The sequence below is a fragment of the Ambystoma mexicanum genome, chromosome 7q, assembly GCF_040938575.1.
Source record: "Ambystoma mexicanum isolate Mex_15411 chromosome 7q, UKY_AmexF1_1, whole genome shotgun sequence".
In the NCBI taxonomy this organism is placed as follows: Eukaryota; Metazoa; Chordata; class Amphibia; order Caudata; family Ambystomatidae; genus Ambystoma; species Ambystoma mexicanum.
In genome coordinates, this window is record NC_090941.1 from 549,121,197 (window position 1) to 549,137,596 (window position 16,400).

At 50.4% G+C, this 16,400-nt stretch overlaps 1 protein-coding gene across 1 annotated transcript in view; it reads left to right on the plus strand.

Annotated features, from left to right (window-relative positions):
* EPSTI1 (epithelial stromal interaction 1) overlaps positions 1 to 16,400 on the plus strand; it is a 636,716-nt gene that overhangs the window by 219,088 nt on the left and 401,228 nt on the right. Inside the window, exon 5 of the mRNA XM_069639242.1 lies at positions 4,826 to 4,909. Coding sequence (XP_069495343.1) covers positions 4,826 to 4,909 — 84 coding nt within the window. The remainder of the gene's footprint in view (positions 1 to 4,825; positions 4,910 to 16,400) is intronic.

Genomic DNA, 16,400 nt, shown 5'->3' on the forward strand with positions numbered 1-16,400 from the left:
ACCCATGATTTCTTTACTGCTCATACACACTACGCAAGTTCCCTTTTTGCCCCCCCACCGCTTAAACCTACCCCACAAAGTGAACCTGGACATTTATAATTGAGTGTATACAACATCTGCTGTTGTCACAATGCGTTCCCCTCATGCAATCGTATCGTATTTGGTTTCCCTATCATAAAAATTATCCAATGACAGAAAGAAAATTACCTACTGCACATTATTGAACCTATACACTACTGTCCAACATTTTGTAAGATGGAGAATTTTGAGCATTTGGCCTCTGAAGAGACCAAATTAAGAGGACGTTTCCTAACAAAGGGCAGTAAACGCTGACCTGCTGTACGTTATCCCTGTGTCACTTACAACCCAGAGCTTCATGTCACAGTACATTACTCTGTTTCTGACTTACCTCCTGGGAATTGAGGCCAGTGGTTATTTCAGCTGTGATACAGTGCTCTTCTTAAGACGTCCAGGAACTCCCAAAGGTGCCAGAAGGTGTACAGTAAAGCAGACAAAGTAAATGTAATTCAGAACCAAGACATTTGATTTCTCATATACATTGCTGTACACTCCCCATTGCTGTACTGTTCTAATCGTATACAAAGTGGCAGAGAAAACACCCATAGCTTGGCACTCATCTCAGAACTGCTTATGCTAGAAATTCTGCAGTGCCAGAATACATCTGGATTAAGTAGTTCACAAGTGGCAGTGCAAGAAGTGGTCTTCAAAGGGTCTTTTAATGGTACGTTTGGCCTGAGGCTTGTATGACAATGTGCTCTAAAGTCTGGAGTGTAAGAGCTTCCTTGAGCACAGTGTTGAGTACTGCAGTCAAAGCATGGTACCTTAATAGCTAAGGCTGCTTTACCATTGCCTCATAGGTAGACTGAAATTGCTTTCTGAAAAATGCAAATCTGCACCTTGAAAGAGACCAGAAGCCACACAATCTTGTTGCACTAGTGTGCCGTGTTTCAGGAGGTTAATACATGACTCGTTATCAGTTGGGTGCAGGCCAGTTAGAATTGCAGTAAGAAAAAGGCCTCACTGCAAGGTTACATGCCCCTGTGAAAAATTATGGAATCCGCTGATCCTTCACAACATGAGGCATGGCCTGCTGGAGTGGCTTGAACCCAGCTCCCAGGGATGCCCAATTTATTGTTTCCCTTTAATTGACTTCTTATTTTGCATACTTTGTTTTAATTGTATGGTGTTTCAGCTCATAAGTTTACATTAAAAAAATGTGCCTTTTAGCGCTTCCGTGCAATGGACCTCTCAATATACATCCGTAGTTATTTTTAGGTAATAGGCCAATGCCCTTTGGAAACCATAGCGCACATTTCATTCAAATAGTCTTTTTTAACTATACGTCCACAGACTTGCTAGAAAGTTTCCTATATTGGTTATAAAGTAAAACTAGTCATATTTTCTTTATGGCAGGCCACTTTAGGTTGCAACATTTTGCACACAAAAAATGATTGAACCCGATAAAAATCTTTTAAAAAGCAAAGCAAAGCAAAGGAACAATGGCAAGTTTTCAACCCAACTCTCAAAACCGTTTCCTTTATTCAAAGTTCATTATCCTGTCTTCTACACGACCAATGCTTTGAATGGGAAGCACATGCAAGCGCATGTAAGCATACGCATAGGACATCACTATTCCATGGTGGACCAACAGAAAATATGACACAGAATTTTTTTTTTTCAACCTTTATCTGGCCTGCAATACATGTTCTAGAGATTTCTCTACAGCTAAATCTACACAAATGGTGGTACTGGCATGTTCGCCTGCATGGTTCTGCTCCCTAAGCCCCTCCCCCCCTTTACTTTTCTTTTCTTGCCGGTGATGTTATGTCCTTTGTCACAGTCCCATTCTGAAGAGAACATTATAAAGAACAGAGTGGCCGTATTTGCCCTGTGGGATTTTCTCATCCTTTGTTCATTGTTTTTCTCCCATGTGCTTACTTGTATAGGAATGTGTCCCCTGTGCTGGAAATTCAATACATTTTTGTTAAATCAAGAAACACTCTACGTATGTGTACATACCACATTGCTTAAGTTGGCAATGCATCTTTCAGAATTCCATGCAACCATTGGAAGTTGTTTTCTCGAATCCACTACTCTGAACACGGGCATAAACCAGACATTGTCATTGCCCATGGTTCCTTCCTGTAGAAGGTTTACATGTAAAACACGGAAGTCTCCTAATTAGTTTTAGCTTTCTTATTTTATAATGCACTGATGTTAACATTGTTACCCCTTTGTCACCCAATAATACAAGCCCACCTGTCCAGTGGGCGAAGTGGGCGGGAGTGGTGCTACTCTACTTTTTAAAATTAAGTTTTACTGTTCCTATACTTTTATTTTAAACAGAAACCGTTCGGAATGGTTTTGTTTTCAAATAAATGTGTAGGAAGAAGTTGAAACTCACCTTAAACAGCACGAGCATGTGCTTAGGGTTTGTATGGTGCGTGGCGATGGGGTTTGTGGGGAGCGGGGGCAGGCCAGCAGGGAACATAGTTCCACTACTTCTTTTCGTACACTTCGACCGCTATACCTCTCTCCTCTGTTTGTCAAGAAATGTGACAAAAGCCCTTTTACCTGCCTTTGAAATCCAATCGGCAGGTGCTACAATACAACGCTGTTATCAGCATAGATAAGAACAGGTATTTGGGATGGTCTTCATTTTGGGAGGGATCATTTTATTTCTTGTTGTCTCTTGTGGGAAACCTGAGGGTGTCTCACCCACTAGTCCACGGGGATTTGTCATCCAGGTGACAAGAACATGGCCATCGCTTTTGGATCCAGTTCCTGGGGGTGGACCAGTGTGGGAGGATCACCTGGGGGAGGGGGTCTTCTGGGAGTGGGACACCGAATGGTGAGACGCGGTATCCCCTTCCATGTAACACCTTTACTGCATCTTACTAGATAGGATACTTAGGAACACAACCCCCCCTTCACAACACAGACACTTTCTCACAGACAGCTCGCTATGAGAGCAAACGGACTAAAACCCGAGCCGTATAACTGACATGTGCCAGTACAATGGTCAGGCAGGGTCCGGGAATTCCTGACCATCACACACACCTGACTTCCATTACACTTCCCCACACTGATAAAAAGCGGACCATGAGAGCACGCTTGGAGCGAGGCAAAGCACAGGAGGAAGCAGCAGTTCCAAGATGGGCGTTTAACAAGAGGCGAAAGACGGCAAAACAGAAGGGGATCGCAAGGAGGGAAGTGCCCTTGACCTTTTCGACGAGGAACCCTTACTTTCACAAAGCCTCGAGAATAGAAAGCGTAAGACCAGGAAACCAGGCTGAAGAACCCTGCATTGTGTGTCGGAGGTACCCGGGGCTCGCCCACGTCCATAATCAAGGCAGGGAGAATTGCATACTGCAGTGGTAATGTCCTTGGCTCCTACAACAAAGCAGCCCCAGTGAAATCAACACAGCCAGTGAGTTGGGGAGGCCGATACCAGACCGGTCTGTGCTGAAGCCAAGGTTTCTAGTGGCAACATTGTACGGCGAGCGCTGAAACAAACATTGTTTGAAACGCGTGTGATAACCAACGCGAGTGAAGTGAACGGCAGAGGAGTGATTGAACTTTGAAACCAAGATACAATACCTTAGACAGAGTGGTCCGGCACCGTGTGCGTGCTCATTCGAAGGTCTCTGTAAGGTACCCACCTGAGAGGTGGCAAAAGAAGAACAAAGGATTGTGAATCGAAGTTGTCCTGCAACAGGTCAAGCAAAATCCTGTGCACGATCGAAAGTCTTTGATGTTAACAGGGTAAAGGAAGTTGATGACAAAGTAGATAAAGTTGGTTCAACCCCGAATGATGGAGAACAGGTGAGAGCTATTGGTTAAAGCAAGTTTGTATTAAAGTAAATTAAAATTGGTCCGAGCCCGGCGGATGGAGACTAATTGAACATTGTGTAAAAACACATCTGAACCCGGCTGAGCGGGATCCGGGGTGAACTGTGAATCACCCAAGAAATTGGATACATGAAAATCCTACGAGCATTGTGTTAGAGGATCTGAACCCGGCTGAGGGGGATTGGAGGTGAATAGGGAATCACCTGAGAAATTGAGTGCGTGTGAAATCCTGAGAGGAAAATTATTTATTGTTTGTTGCATCAAGCCCTCTGAAAGAAGAAACTTAGAAACACAGAGACTTGGGCACGGAAGGCCCTGATGCTATTGTTTGAACTGCACCCTGGTGCCAGAGAAGCCAGAGACTGTGCTAAGCTTGAGTGCGTCACCTTGTCCCGTGCTGAAAACGTGGGGAAGGGAGGCCAACATCCTGAATATCCTGACATCTCATTTCTTGAACACTTTTCTTTTGTATAACATTGTTTCCCACACTATTTGTATTTAGAAGTAAGGATTGGCAATAGGTTTGTTAGCATAGGCCCTTTTATCTTGACAAGATACCCCTAGGACTGTTATTATTATTTGATGGTTATAGCTTGCTCCCATCTTTAGATTTAGGAATAGATGGCGTGTTTAAACCCTTTTTGAAATTCAATAAACGCCCTTCAACTGTGGTCACTTGTGTCTGTCTTACTGTTGATACCATACCTTCCTTACTCTCTGCTGAGAGGTTTCAAGGGAGAGTGGACAAGTGTCTGGCTGTGCTTATGAAGGCCTACATTACTGTGTACTCCCTGGGCTGATAGCGGACATTTGTGGATCTCTGAACAGAACCGTAAGGGAAATAACTAGCTAGAAAGTGACTAGAGGGCTTCCTATTTTGTGTGCAGTAATTGTGTGCCTCTAGTTTGTATCATTTATGATGATATACAATATGTCATGTTTTCTCCCATAGTTGAAAAGGGAAGAATACAAAAGAAGGCAAAAGGAGGAGGAAGAAGCTGAACTGCAAAAAATGAAAACAATCCAAAGAGAAAAGGTATGATTACATGTAGTGTTAAGTATCTTTTGTTATCCCTGGAATTCACAGCAATCTATTTTGGGTACAAAATGAACCTTGGTTTGTATTTTGGGATGGGAGCATTTGTTAACTTCTAAAGCTATAGGATAATGAACGGAGCACCCAGTTAGTACCGGAGTATGTGTTAGAGTAGATAAACATGGTTTCTAAAGTCTTATTTTTATAAAACAGCATATCTTCTTCGATGGACTCCATTGTCATTTTGTACTATGGAACAACGTACTATTTATGAAGGGAAACGTGTAAAGTTGCATGTTGTGGTATGTGAAGGGTGCCAAAAATGGTAAACTTGCTAGAAAAAGAATAGAAATTGGAGTAAATAAGCTTTGCTTTCAGCAGCGGGCAAATCGTACACCTATCTGCCCTGTTCACTTGAGACTTTGTGTGCGAAGTTGCACACCCTCTGCTTTTTGACTACTGCTGTTTTTATTGTATGTGACTTTGTTTACCCAGCTCACGGCTGCTTCCTGCATAAGAGATGCAAAATGTGTTTGGTTAGTTTTTTTTTTATCTGGTGAGCACTTTTATTAATGAAAAGCTACTTTCATGACAATAACCAACATATAAATGGGGTAATTCATAGAATTCAGCGCACAAGTGTCGCACGCGGCTGGCGCACAGGGTGCGCGTGCAACTTTCTGCGCCAGCCGCGTGCGCTAAAATCCATTTCCGCGCACAGCGTATTCATGGATTTTAACATCCAAAACCAGCCGTGGTGCAGAGTGGCGCATCGAACCTGCAGCAGCGCCAGTTACGCCCCGAACCCCACCCCGTGCGCCATGTACAGCGCAGAAATCCCGTACATGGCGCACAGGCTCACAACCTCAAACGCCTGTAAAACTCCCCGGGCACCCCTCCGAATACACGTACCCCGCTGCGTGGGTAGTCTCACACGCGATTGTCCCCGTGCGAGCGGGGTACGTGTATTACTGGGGTTCGTGGGAAGTTTCACACGCGATTGGCCCTGTGCGAGCGGGGTACGTGTATTACTGGGGTTGCGGGAAGTTTCACACATGATTGTCCCTGTGCGAGCGGGGTACGTGTATTACTGGGGTTCGCGGGAAGTTTCACACGCGATTGGCCCTGTGCGAGCGGGGTACATGTATTAATGGGGTTCGCGGGAAGTTTCACACGCGATTGTCCCTGTGCGAGCGGGGTACGTGTATTACTGGGGTTTGCGGGAAGTTTCACACGCGATTGTCCCTGTGCGAGCGGGGTACGTGTATTACTGAGGTTCGCGGGAAGTTTCACACGCGATTGGCCCTGTGCGAGCGGGGTATGTGTATTACTGGGGTTTGCGGGAAGTTTCAGACGCGATTGGCCCTGTGCGAGCAGGGTATGTGTATTACTGGGGTTCGTGGGAAGTTTCACACGCGATTGGCCCGGTGCAAGCGGGGTATGTGTATTACTGGGGTTCGTGGGAAGTTTCACACGCGATTGGCCCTGTGCGAGCGGGGTACGTGTATTACTGGGGTTCACGTGAATTTTCACATGCGTTTTTGCTGTCGGAGCGGGCTACGTGTATCCAGTGTGGTGCGCGGGGAGTCCTACACGTGAATTGGCAGTGTGGGTCCTCCCAGGTGTCCCTTCTACCCCCTCCACGGCCCCTGTAGGCAGCCCACACCACAGGGGACTACCCGGCATCCCTGGTCATGTCCCGCTGGCAGCCCATCCACCATGGGCATGCCCCCCAGCCAAGCCACATGTCACCTTGCAATATGATCACCAACTCTTGTCCCCCTGCACCCCCACCCCCAGCAGTGAGGGGCACCTGCCAGCAGGCCCCCACTCATGTCCCCCAGCACCCCCACGCCCTAGCAGTGAGGGGCACCTGCCAGCAGGCCCACACTCATGTCCTCAGCAACTCCACCCCCCAGCAGTGAGGGGCACCTGCCAGCAGGCCCCCACACATGTCCCCCTGCACCTCCACCCCCCAGCAGTGAGGGGCACCTGCCAGCAGGCCCCCACTCATGTCCCATTTATGTCCCCCAGCACCCCCACCCCCCAGCAGTGAAGGGCACCTGCCAGCAGGCCCCCACTCATGTCCCCCTGCACCCCCACCCCCCAGCAGTGAGGGGCACCTGCCTGCAGGCCCCCACTCATGTCCCCCTGCACCCCCACCCCCAGCAGTGAGGGGCACCTGCCAGCAGGCCCCCACTCATGTCCCCCTGCACCCCCACCCCCAGCAGTGAGGGGCACCTGCCAGCAGGCCCCCACTCATGTCCCCCAGCACCCCCAGCCTCCAGCAGTGAGGGGCACCTTCCAGCAGGCCCCCACTCATGTCCCCCCACCCACTCAGCCACCCAGCAGTGACATGCCCATCTCATGACACAAACCAAAAGTCAACTATGTACATCAACACATGTCCGTCTCACACACACACACACACACACACACACACACAGGTTGCCATTGATTGAGTAAACCCACATTTCAACATGCATGAACCCAATGAGTGAATCCCACACATTGAAGTAAAAGATCAAAATGTATTAACATGAAAACCAATTGAAAGTACTTAAAGCATAAAATAATGACAAACATGAAATGAAATGCATGTCCAAATAAAAAAATAAAATTCCTCAAAAAAACCCAATTAATCCAAAAGAAAAACGGCCAAAACTCTCTGTCCACCAAACCAAATCCAAATGAAACGCAAAAAGGTAAATCCATTGATCCATGGTGAAATGAAATAAAAATGTCCACATAAATCCCACGTCCAACTATGTACGATACAATTTTCAAGGGTCCATGAGCCCAACAAAACAAATGAAACCTATCTAATAACCTACCTAACAAAAAAACTATTTACAAAAGTGTGGGGCATAGTCCAAAAGCCCCAAAATAAAAAATAAAATGAAACCTAACACTATAACAATGGCGACAGGCAAGTCCTGTGGGTCACTCAGTGATGTTTTCGGCCAGGGCATCATCGAATTCCATGTCTATTTGCTGGAGGCGGGTCTCTGTCCTGGCCCTGAGGTCTTGCAGGGAGGCACTCATGGCCTGTTCCAACTCCCTTCGAGTCCCTCGAGGCACTCTGCCCGCCTCAACGCCTGACGCATGGAGAACTCCGCCCTGACCATGGTGAGCCGCGCCTCCTCCGCCCGCCGCCGCTCCGCACCTATACGCTGGCCCAAACGCAGCCACACGGAAGACACATCCATTCCAGGGTCCTCCTGCCCTCTGGCCAATGCCTGCCCCCCTGATGTCGATGGCCCCGAGCCATCATTGCTCCCACCTAGAGCCTGCTCCTGCTGCTGCTGCTGTCCATGTGGCCTGTCTGATGATGCCTGCACATCCTCCATCAGTTGGTCTCCAGTTGTGGTGTCCACCCCTGCTGGACCGCCGACTCCCGACTGTGGCAGGGATGGGATCTCCACCAAGCTGGCTGTGTTGGTCAGGCCAGGTCCACAGGGGGCCCTGGTAGAATCTGGGCCGGAAGACGGCAGGGAGAACGACTGGCGCATAGTCTCCACAGAGGAGGAGAGGTCCGCCAGAGTGCGCGTCACATGTAGGAACCCACCAACCAGGGCCCCTCCCAACAGTGCCACGTCACGACGCTGCTGTTTGTGATGGCGTGCGTTCTCCACCCAGGAAGAATGCACGTCATCACGAATGTCACGCGTGCGCAACGCGACACGTGACACCAATCAGGACGGAGCCCATACGTTCATGGGACCCCTCGTCCGCAGGTAGTGGAGAGGCAGATGACATGGCACTCTCCCCTACCTGCACAGGGTCAAGGACAGGGACATGCACAGGCCCCTCTGCGGTGACCTGTGCTGCCTCCTGACCCTGGCCCTGGACTGCACCACTTGCACCAGTGGTACTACCCCCACCAGGCCCCATGTGCGGCTCAGTAGCGGGCTCCTCCTCCTCTGTGGAGACCACCAACCTGGATGTCTCCGTACAGTCTTCCGCCATTGCACGCCCATGTGGGGGCACACCCGGCCCTTCCGCCACAGCCGTAGTGGCAGGCGCAGCACCAGCCCCCTCGCTTCCGGATGATGGCAAGACCTGGGAGGGTGATTGGGCCTTGCGTCGCCGCCCAGTGGAGGCATCCCCGCCGCTTCGCTCCACAGCGCCGTCTCCGCCCTCTTCTTCACTTGACGCTGCGTAGACGGAGACATAGAACACAAGCTTCAGGGTACAGTACAATATTCCCCTAGACAGGAAGCAATAACACATGAGTGGCAGTGGCTAACGTCACTTCCATCCTGTCCCTCCACAACACATGGGTGAATACACGCAACACACATGCATAAACAGGCATGGCGCCTCCAATCAAAATGTTGCCTTCAAACTCACATGCATCACGGCTCACACTGATCCCATGCACACACAACGGAGGGTCATGCATCATGCCTTGTACATCAGACACAGTGGATAGACACAGTGCATACAACGGTGACCGCAATGCATGAGTGAATGTACACATCATCACGGACATGTGTCATGAATCCATGGCGTATCGAAGTCACAGACACACTTCTCAGACACACACACACATGTGCACCATACATGTACATGACAGCAGCACCTCTCCCTCACACCCCCACCATGTGCAAGAACAGACACTGGCATGCTTTCATGTGTGCATTTGCCATACAGCTCCCCATGTTGCATTGGAACTCATGCACCAACCATGTGTTTCGAACATTACGGGTCTCACATGCATGACCATGATGTCCCTGCACACACACATCCATACATGGCCCATGTCACACATACAGGCAAGTATCAGACTACCAGCACACTGCAACATGCCCTGTCTCACACACCAATGCTTGGCCACTTACCGCTCAACTCCAGACGGGTCTTCCTCCGAAGGATCTGGGCGTGCAGCGCTGGGCATACGTGTTACAGGACCCTCATCTGGATGTCACTCATGCTGACCCGGCCCCCCTCCGCGAGGTGCCGGGCCTTGTGGAGGGTCCTCCCAGCGCTTCTTGATGTCGCAGGTTGCCACCCCCTCCACATTGATGGCAACCACTACGTCGTCCCAGATCCTCTCCCGTCCTTCCTTATTGGCACGTGATGTTCCGAAGAGGGCATCATAATGCCACCAGGACACCAACTTCCTTCACACTGAAGCTGGTGGACCTCTGCCTCTCTGGCTGGGGGTCGTCAGTGGTCTCAGATGGTGTTTGCCCCGACATGGCGACCCCCGAGGCAGGCGAGGGTGGGCAACTGGGTCCTGGGGCTGGGCTGTGGAGCGATGGTATCCCATTCGGGAGTCTTCTGTTCCAGCAGGGGTGGACACAGCAACTGGAACCCTGGCTGACATGCAGGCACCAAATAGCAGGGCACGTGGGCAGCAAGCAGGCAGGCAGCAGCAGATGGCAGGTGGGAGCGTGCTCAGGGCTCTGGGGGGCAGTAATTCGGCCTTCTGGGCAGGAGTGTGGTCTTCCGTGTGTTGTTGCGTGGCCAGCTTGATACGGAGTGATTTGGCACGTGAAAATCTTGCACGTCTGCGTGTAATTCGAGGAAAGGCCCTTAGCCCGTAAGCACGTCTGTGATGTTACGCGCGCGGAGGCGTTTCCCTCGTGACTTGGGCATAGTGGCTCATGGCACGTGAAAAAACTGCACTTCTGCGTGTGACTGCATGTAATCCGAGGAAAGGGCCTACGCGTATGTGACGTGACACGCGCGGGCGTTTCCCTCAACACGGGTGCATGTTCATCGTACATGTCCAAAAACTGCACGTCCGAGTGTCAGCTCGTGTAATTCGAGGAAAGGGCCTTAGCGCGTAGACGCTTAAGTGACGTTGTACGTGTGGGCCACTTTAAAAGGTACGTGTAGGACCCCATTTCCTTGTACGTGCTTTTCGTGGAGAGCGAGTGGGTGAATTCTGTACTTCTTGTCGGTTCAAACGCGATTACTTCACAGCGTTTCAAGTTCCTACTCCCTGTTATCTCTGACAGCGTTCATTTTTTTTTTTGGGCCTGTTTCCTCAAACAGTGTTCACTTCTTCTTTTGTCCTGTCTCCTCAGACAGCGTACAATTCTTCTTTTGGCGGGGGTGTTGCCAACGCGCACATGCGCGTCTTTTTCATGTTCTTTTTCCAGGCAGACGGTGAGTCGCGCACGTATTTACCAACTGTGTTTGCCCTGTGTGTCGCGTACTCCTTCAGAGGTCATTGTAGGCTGCGTGTAACACGCGTACGCTTATTTTTGTGTTCCTGGGTGCCACAGCGTAGTGCAGGTTCATTTTTCCACGCACGTGGTCTATGAGGGGTTGTGTGCACGTTATTTTTTGTTTTCAGGTTGCCTGTGCGTTGCGTGACCCATCATCTTCCCCCAGGGGTCACAGACAGCCTTGCTAGAGCACTAGGGTACAAATTCCATCTAGTACCCTACCCCTTTCACCCCAAATCCCCAGGACAATTGTTTACTGCTACTCCCATATGCACAACAACATCAGTGCCATGGCTGGGAGGCGACCAAGCGGTAAGGGAGGCAAAGGTGGCCGACCTCCAAAAGGTGGGCATGGTGGGCGCGGTCGGGGACGTGGCCAGGATTTGCAGGGTGCCCCTAGACCCCCATGTGTGGAGGACCAATCAGGGACACCCATGCCCCCCCCATGGTTGTGGGAAATGTAGCTGACACCATCCCAGCTCAGCCCTTGTTGGACCAGCCCATTGTGGCACCTGACCCGGCACAGGATGACTCCCAGGCTGACCTCCAAGTCTAAGCCACGTGTGGTGGTGCAAGTTGGTGTCACCAGGCCACGTGCATCTGGGGCAGCGATGTCATCGGCTGCCCCAAGTAGGCAGGGTGGGGAGGCTGCAGGGGCAGCTGCAGCTCTATCCACCCCAGCTCTGAGTCTCCCAGCCGGGACAGTGTCAGTACAGGTCCATCAAACCGACTTTTCCCCTGCCAACATCACAGTTGTGCACCAAGACCTATGGTGATTGTGCCTTCGCACACTCCGAGTACCCGTCCCCCGGCGCTTCTGCCCCTACTGACCAGAGTGGCGTAAGCCACTCAGGCTCCGCTCCACCTTTGAAAAAGAAGAAGGGTGCTCTGGCACTACAGGCTGAGACCCCAGACATGGCTACACACGCCGGCATGTCAAGGAAGCCTAGCTTTAATGACGCTGAACTTGATGCACTTGTGGCCTATGTGTCGGCACATAGTCGCAAAATGGTGGTGACTGCAGGGTGCAAGACCACACCTGGTCAACGTAGGGCACACTGGCAGACCATCGCGGACTGCATAAGTGCCCTTGGATTTGTGAGGCGCACAGCTGATGATTGCTACAAGCGGTGGAATGACCTGAAACGCAGAGCAAAGAACAAGCTGGCCTCAAATCATGCCGCTACTCTGGTGACTGGCGCTGGGTCTCCACCAGAGGACAATGAACTCACTGAACATGAGTCTGTTGCTGGGACCTTCGTCACAGAGGAACAGATCCAAGGCATGGGAGACCTACCTGATTACAATGCATTGTCCGGTGAGTGCCCATGCATGTGTGTGTAATTCATGTGTATGTTGTTTGGGTGACGGGTTCTGATTGAGTAGTGCCAGGTGAGGAGTGTTATGGGTCACCCATGTGCTTCCTCCAATACATTCACGTGCCTTTGATTTGGGTATGACAGTATCCCTTCTGCCCACAGTAGCCAATTAGCCACACATTACTGCTGTTGCCCTTGAACTATCATCTTGCAACAACATTGTTCTGATTTTTTCTATGTTCATTCAGGCTGATTGTTTAAATCATCCCATTTTTCATATGCTTTTTTCATCCCTAATGCCACATATGTGACATGCTTCTGTCATTGATTACACCCCACATTGTGCCACATTAGTTACCTGGTTATGTGAATGATTAGACCATTCAGGGTGAGAGAGTATTGGCCTGCTGAAATTTATTTTAGGGCCTGTTTGCATGTGGAACATGATAGTTGTTTCCTGTCATGTTGAAGTGACCAACCATTGATGTGTATATCTGCCTACAATCACTGTATTATTGTACACTGGATGTGTTGCAGTGTGTGGCACATGCATATTTTGCAACACTATTCTGCATTAATCTTCTCATCATGTCCATGTGACATGGATGTGTGACAGTGCTCATTCACTGACCTATCGCTGTAGTTGTCTAATTTACCATGGCTATGCTACATGACATCTGTGTGCTGGCATGTGTCATGTATGTGTATTGGACATGCCACTCACAGGCTGATGTGTGATGCCAGTACTACACAACATGCTGCGAATGTGTTGCTTTTCCATCTTGGTGTCCTCATTGTCTGCCTTTTTGACTCCCCTTCAAACTCATTGACAGTGCATGCATGCCAGGGTTATAGTCATGTGGGACATGTGTAAACCATGTACAGGATCTCTGTCTTGTCAGGCCTATGTGTGTTCTATGGTGCTCATGCCTGTTTCCATTTCTTGTATTTCATGTTTTTGCAGGTGACGACGCACTTGATGCTGGTGAGGTTCAGAAGATGGTGCAGACCCAGGAGGATTCTCAGCCACGACCAAGCACCAGTGGGGGACGTGGTGGGGTGGTGGGTGAAAACACTTTGGTACTGCAGACCATACTGTTGAGGGTTGTCTCTGGGTGCAGCTCCCAGACCTCTATTCAGGTGCTGAGTCGGATGATGAGACTTATGTGCTGTCGCAGGTCAGTGCTTCTGGTAGGGATTCTGTTCTGTCCAACCCATCTGCACCAGGGGTAGAACCCTCTATGGAGATGTCAGTGTTGGTAGGTCTGCCTTTGGCGGTTACGGATGCAGGGTCACACTCCACAGCATCTGATCCTGTTCCTGGGCCAGCAGATCAGAGGGGGAATGCAGTCCTGCAGCCTCAGGCAGTGCCAGCACAGCAAGGTGCAGATCGCCTTGCCCCAAACAGGTGTGGTGTCCGCCAACGCGGTGGCCATGCGCCACCAGGCAATACTGTATGGGAAAACTCCATGTACGGTATGGCAACCCAACAGGCAGCATCAGTAGAAATGATGGCTCAGGCAATGGAGAGGGTGGCCACTTCCATTATCCCCCCGGAAAGGCAGATGGAGCAACAACAGCAGGCAACATACTCCATTTGCCAATCACACGGGGAAGACATGTTGGCGTCCAACAGGGACCGACGGGCGGCACTGGAGACTCTGTGCGAATCCATATCAATAGAGTCACAGGGCCACAGGGAAGACCTGAGGGTAGAACTCCATAACCTCAGGCAGAGTCTGCTTGAACTTGAGGCTTCCTGAAATGTTAGGGCAGAACAGCAGTTGGAGCAGCTCACACATTTCCTCTCAGCTGAGCTGCAGGCAACACGTGAGGAGATCTGGGCATCACGCGAGGCCATGCATGCAGAAGTGCAGGCAACCCGTGAGGTGCTGCATGGGGATCTCCGCACTTTAATCCTCCAGAATCAGACCTTCCAGACCCGCATGCTTGCTGCCATGGAGGACCATACCAGGGCTTTGCGTGGGCTGCCTCCCATAGTGCCACCACCTCCTGATGCAGCAGCAGAGGGTGAAGAGAGCGACAGCAGTTCTCCCACAATGGCATAGCCGTGCAGGCCATGAGCCCATGGAGGTATTTGTTTTTGCAACATCCACGCAGGTGGGTGTTGGTGTGCACCCTGTCCTCGAACCTCCTGGGTGCCCCCCCCATGGCCCCAACATAGCCATTTTTGATATTTGTTTTTTTTTACAGTGTGTTGCCTTGTGTGGCTCCTGTGGGCATCCACTGTATTCTGGCTGGGCACATGCAGGCTTGTCCTGAGTTTGGGTTAGATGCTTGGGTTTGTGACACACACACACCCCTCCTGCTTCCCGTTTCCATGGGCTTGCAAAAGGTATGACCAAGTGACAGTGACTTACACAGTGACATTGGGCTCCCATGAGCTGTGTGGGCAGTCTGTAGTCAATACTGTGTGGACATACCTAGTGGGTATTGTTGTTGTATTGTACACTGCATGGTTTATTGATATGTGCTTGTGCATCCATGCCTTCCTCCTAATTTGCAGGTTCCTTCCTCATGTCTTCACAAGGCTGTCTCCTTTGCAGATGGAGTTCATGTTGTATGCAGTACACTGACACATTTGCGTGGCAGCAACACTCTACAGTTGGAAGGGGTCGATGTGCTGGCTTATTCAGGTTGTAAGACTACCACTAATTTGACTTAGTACTGTCATGTTTTTGCAATGTTTCATGGTGTGTTGCTGTATTGTGTTGGTGGTAAGTATTTGTTCACGTGTGCTGTTTGTTATTGATTACTGGGAGCATATTGTCTGTGGGCAGTTTCCATTTGGGACAGTGCACTTTGTGACACTTGTGTCAGGTCTTGTGCTTTGCTTTGTTTGCTTTCACATTGCATGACATGCCATGGTGTGTTGGGTGGCGGAGCTGGGGAGGGGTTGGGTGACATAGCGCTGTTTTCATGTTGTATTTTGCAAGGGGGTAATCAATTTAGCAGCATAGATGTATGTCTTAAAATGACACAGCATTGGTGGTGTTTCAGTAGGTAGGGATGCACACAATCTAACACTTCCAGGTGACCAATCTCAGGCTTGTATGGTTGTGACAGTTGACTGTCCCTTATGTCATCATCATTGATTGTCAGCTGGTATGCGCCAGGGCTGTGTGCACTCCACAGGGGTGTGATTTTAGGTGAAGTAATTATCCACCAGCTGCGTACGGGCTGCCTCACCACGTGCCCTTTCCCCTCCCATGCGCAGCGGCAGTGCATGTGGTTGGGGATGTGGGGGCACCACCATGTCCACCGGCAGGCCCCGGCGTGTTGCAACGTTGTGCAGGACACATGCTGCCACTATGATCCTGCACACTACTGGGGGTGCATATAGCAGCTGCCCACGAGAGCGGTCAAGGAAGCGAAAGCGTGACTTGAGCACTCCGAATGTGCGCTCCACTATGCCCCGGGCTGCAATATGGGCTGTGTTGTATCTTACCTCGGGTGGTGTGGTGGGCATCAGCATGTGAATTGGCATCAGCATGTGGGTGCTCAGAGGGTAGGCACTGACCCATGGGGAGGTGGTTATGGGTATCATTAGTGGGTTTGTGACATTACTCAGTATCTGACATGCATGCATGTGCAGTGGCATTTATACTCACCAAGCAGCCATGTATCACCATGCCGCCCAGCTTCTAGGACCCGGTTTAGGGTTGACATTCTGCAAATGAAACTGTCATGGGTGGACCCTGGATAGTTGGCATATACTGAGGTGATGATTCCCTTGGCATCACATACTACCTGCACATTAATGGAATGCCAGTGCTTGCGGTTTCTATAGTTGTGCTCCGTGGCCCTGGGGGGACGTAGAGCCACATGGGTGCAATCAATGGCACCTAGCACTTTGGGGAATTTTGCCACCCCGTAGAAATCCTGGACGGCAGCCTGCCTTTCTGCAGGTGTTCTGGGCAGGTATATGTGCCTGCGGACTGATGGGCGTGCAGTCATGATGGCCAACAC